At 35.9% G+C, this 4445-nt stretch overlaps 1 protein-coding gene across 1 annotated transcript; it reads right to left on the reverse strand.

Annotated features, from left to right (window-relative positions):
- Positions 1-242: 242 nt before the first annotated feature.
- On the reverse strand, positions 243-3798 carry LOC112194379. The gene is made up of 12 exons (XM_024334628.2): positions 3726-3798; positions 3390-3602; positions 3204-3296; positions 2995-3108; positions 2334-2897; positions 1945-2223; positions 1558-1844; positions 1302-1475; positions 1075-1182; positions 908-977; positions 712-810; positions 243-335 (listed from the first exon to the last, which is right to left on the reverse strand). The coding sequence occupies exons 2-12, from the start codon at positions 3567-3569 to the stop codon at positions 243-245; spliced, it is 2061 nt and encodes a 686-aa protein (XP_024190396.2). The 5' UTR covers positions 3570-3602; positions 3726-3798.
- Positions 3799-4445: the final 647 nt, after the last annotated feature.

Raw genomic sequence — 4445 nt, forward strand, 5'->3', positions numbered from 1 at the left:
ATTGAATAAGCACTACGGGTACTGATTCTGGAAATAGGCAAATATGAAACACAAATTGGTTCAAATGTCATTTACTATAGCACATCATTGTCATACATTGCCAAAACACACCGAAACTAGAAATAGAGTACCCAATTGTTAAAGTATTTCTTACATATTCAAAGTACTAGCTACTGATCCTGTCCAACCAAAACATAACCACAAACTTTGAACTAGGTCTCCAAGAAGTACCAACACAAATCTTACATATATGTTTTAACCACAAACTTTGCCCACTCAGTTCTGACCACATCGATATCCTCCTGGAAATATGCTGCTTTACTTCTTCTCTCCCACTGAAACAAAATGGTTTGTACTTAGTAGTTGACATAATTCCTAAAAAGAATCTATAGAACTCAATTGTGCAACAACAATGAATCTATGCAACATATATATATATATATAGAACTCAATTGTGCAAAATCACAGTAACCCATATTTCAATTGTGCAAAAGAGTCTATAATCACAGTAACCCATAATTCCTAAAAAGAATCTATAGAAATCAATTGTGCAAAATCACAGTATAACCCATATTTCAATTGTGCAAAAGAGTCTATAATCACAGTAACCCATAATTCCTAAAAAGAATCTATAGAACTCAATTGTGCAAAATCACAGTAACCCATATTTCAATAACCATAATCCAAGCGACCTCAACTAGTTTTGCTTACCTTGGTGAAAAAGTCCAAGTTTTTATCCTCCACTATTTCCTTCATGTATCTCATTATAAAATATCCACAATCCTTGTCGGTCTTTTGCTCCAGAATACCCTAAAAATATTATATTAAATACCAACTATGCAAAAAAAAATCTAGAATAGTCAACTTCTTAGAACTAAAATGATAAAAACTGTTTCATAAATTGTACCGCACAGTTTTTCCAGGTAGTTGCTTTTCTGCCTTGCCTTTTGACTTGTGCATTATATATTTTGATGCCGCTTAATATTAACAGAAAATTTTTGTTAATTCACAGAATATACACAACTACAAACATCAGTTTAAATTACGAGAATTACTAAAAAAACATTCACTTACTTGTCAACAATGTTCTTCCACTCTCCCATAATTAGTCTCCTCTTTAATGGGTCCATGAAGTAGACTGTGTCTTCTTCAGAGTTTATTACAGTCAGCATCCAGTGACAACTTCAAAGCAAAAAAACCAAGTAAAAGTCACATTTGAAGACGAGAGAGACGACAAATCACAATATTCAGCAGCATATCAGTTTCATAATGCATGTATACAATATTTGAAGAGTGCATACCCTGAGTTATATGGCAACAAAATAATCTGGCCACGCTTTGCCTTTTTCAGCCTATCGGCTATTGCACGGGAACGCTCAATTGGATTGCCACACCCAATGGCACCAGTTTTTGTACTGTCCATAAATCCAACCATGTCCACCATCTTTGACTTCCTCAACACACCATAAAGATGGCTACAAATCAAAGAATGCAACATGAAACCACAATTTTTAAGACACGTATATTCTTAAATTCCAACTAAAGCTACTAGATTACCTCATATAGATGCTGATGCAGCTGCCCGATACTTCCTTCATGGTGGCAAAGTTATTAACATCGTTTTTATTCACACATGTTTTGAACGAATGTCCAAAAATCTTTTCATCAAAATTGCAGATAATTGTCTTCCCATTTGTGAGTGTTTCTTTGGCCCATATGCATACCGCTTTAAGGGAGGGAGGGAGGGTTGTTGGCAATGATGCCATGTCTATATCTTCTTCATGATACTTATCTTCTTCTACTCTTTTTCTCTTTCTCATTCCTCTACTCTTTGCTGCCATTTTCTTATGTAACAAAAAAATGGAACAAATCATTAGGGACAAGTCATTTGCAAAGATTTACTTTAAGAAACATTTAAATCAAGTTATAAGTAGTATTTGTTACCTGAAACTCTACTGGAAAAACAATAAGGTTTTTAGGCCAAGCCACATAAGTCCCAATAGCATCACGAACCGTCATTATTTCGTTTTCGATTGGAAATGGAAGCTTGGCTTCATCCACTAGAGAGCGTACAATCGATACACGCATGTTTCCCTCGCCCAATGGAACACCATGGATAAGCTGGCTGTTGTTTTCATTATTGACTTCTATAACTGTTGCAATAGCTACAACGTTATCGGTTGAACCTAAAGCTAAATGGCACTCTTTCCCAATTGTCTGTGCCTACAAAATGAAAAAGTACATTTAATGAGATACTAAATAAAATAATTGAATGTATAACCTGGCAGCATAACACATCAGCAAACTTAACAATATAATAAATTTACAATTACCTGAAATTCACCCTCCTGGATTTCCAGATCAACAACCACGAGACCAATTGGCTGACCCTTCTCAATAGCATTCAAATTCACACCATCAATGGGATTCACAACTTCCACAGGCTCCTCAACATGAGGTTCTAAATCCAAAGACTTTCTAACAGTGGAGGGAATCTGTTTTTCAATTGCGTTGGCAGCCTTCTCATGCATATTTGAACTTCCTTGTCCAGAACCAACTTCCCTATCAATGGTGGAATCTTTGGGGGATTCAGTTACCATAGGATTCATCAACACCCTTGCTTCTAACGTCTTCAACCTCTCCTCCCAAATTGCTCGTTCTTTTGCTAGAATCTTCTCCCTTTCTTGTTCCATTATTTTCTGAACACTTAACCTAAGACTCTGTTCAACACTTTGCTTTCGGCGTTTTGGGAGGTTAAAGTATGCAGCTTGCCTCACATTTGCCCCTACACCTCTAATTATTCCAGTATGCTCAGGATTTCCTAATGCTAAAGTTAACACATCATCTGAACCAGAAGTGCTTAACTCTCCCTCAGCCTCTTTTTTCTTCAAATCAGCCTACAAAATATAAATGATGAGGTTTAGATATAAGCAAGCACTGATGTGGTAAACATTACATTTGCAATGCCTTTTCACAAACCAAATAGAAACTTACAATTTCTTTGGCCTTCTCCTCTACTAAAGGATCTTTAAATCCTCCATTCTTATCTTGACGTGCTTTGATCCACATGGTTGCACGATCAAGTTCAGCTTCATCCATAGTTGCAGACTACATAAATTGATTAAGTCAATATCTATACCATTGTACATAGACATTAATGAATCAATAAACACAAACAATGAAACCAAAAATTGATTACTGACCAGTTCTTCCTCCAATCCAGCGTACCCTTTACGTGACAGCCGATGAGGATACTTACTTAAGGCTCGTTTTCTTTTTTGTTTCTCATGGAGTTCCTATATATCAATGTCCAGTCAATGCTATCTTAACTTGTAAACAATAAATGCAAAACAAAAATATTAGGTTATAATAGTTCTGAGTTAACTTACTAGAAATGAGTCAGATAACCTATCTTGTACAAAAATCTCCCAGTCATCTTGATTAATGAAAAGATAGTCCTTTGGTCGAGATTCGATAATTTCAAGGTTATCTCTATGTGGGAGAATGTAGCGGGTGGTCAAATGACTCTTGAACTCTCTCCATTTTGCTCCTGCTGAGATTAAGACCATTCTTTTGTGTTCTGGACGCAACAAAAATGACAACTGCATACAAGAAAATAGCAGAAAGCACACATCAGGAAGTACTTTAACAAATAAGCATATAGTTAACACATAATAGATACCAATAGAACCACACACAAAAAAAAAAAAGTGCAGTTCTCATACCTTTATGCCTTCCCAGATTTTATTTTTTTGTTCCACTAAAACATCCTTCCATGTAGGTATCGAGATTGGAACCTTCTTGCTAGCTAACACCCCAATATATGACTGCATTTCTTTACCAGCTTTCCCTATGGGTTGTCCTTTCTGGTTGAACTGAACTGTCATCCTCTTTCCAATTATTTTTCGTCTCACTATACGAGACATTGTCACACACCCTCGTTTAAGCAACTTCAGTCCTTCCCTTTTCATAGCTCTTTTACCCTTCAATCTCTTTTGTCGTTTCAATGACAACTTTGATGCAGCTTGTACTGAAGTTCCCCTTGATGTTGCTCCATTGGATCGCTTGGTATTGCTAGACCTTGTCCCTCTCAGCTGAATTTCCCTCATTCTTTTGGCCATTGCTACTGCTTGAGATGAAGGTCTTCGCGTAGAAGGTGCCATTATCTGGAAGCACAAAACCATATACAATCAGCTCTTTTCATTTATAATATTTAAATGCTGCGATAGCCTACAAAACATAAAACCAAATACAATCGAAGTTCATAACATTTAAGTGATGCGATAAGTAAATGGGAATTCAACCATTAAGCATTATAAGTATTCATCAAAAACAGATCAATACATGTCAAAAGTGCATCAAAATTAATGCCTATACTATAAAAACATATCGAAGAATCCTAAGCGACCTCTAACTTAAACAGATAACTTTGATAGTAATCATTT

Source organism: Rosa chinensis, chromosome 3, assembly GCF_002994745.2.
Source record: "Rosa chinensis cultivar Old Blush chromosome 3, RchiOBHm-V2, whole genome shotgun sequence".
In the NCBI taxonomy this organism is placed as follows: Eukaryota; Viridiplantae; Streptophyta; class Magnoliopsida; order Rosales; family Rosaceae; genus Rosa; species Rosa chinensis.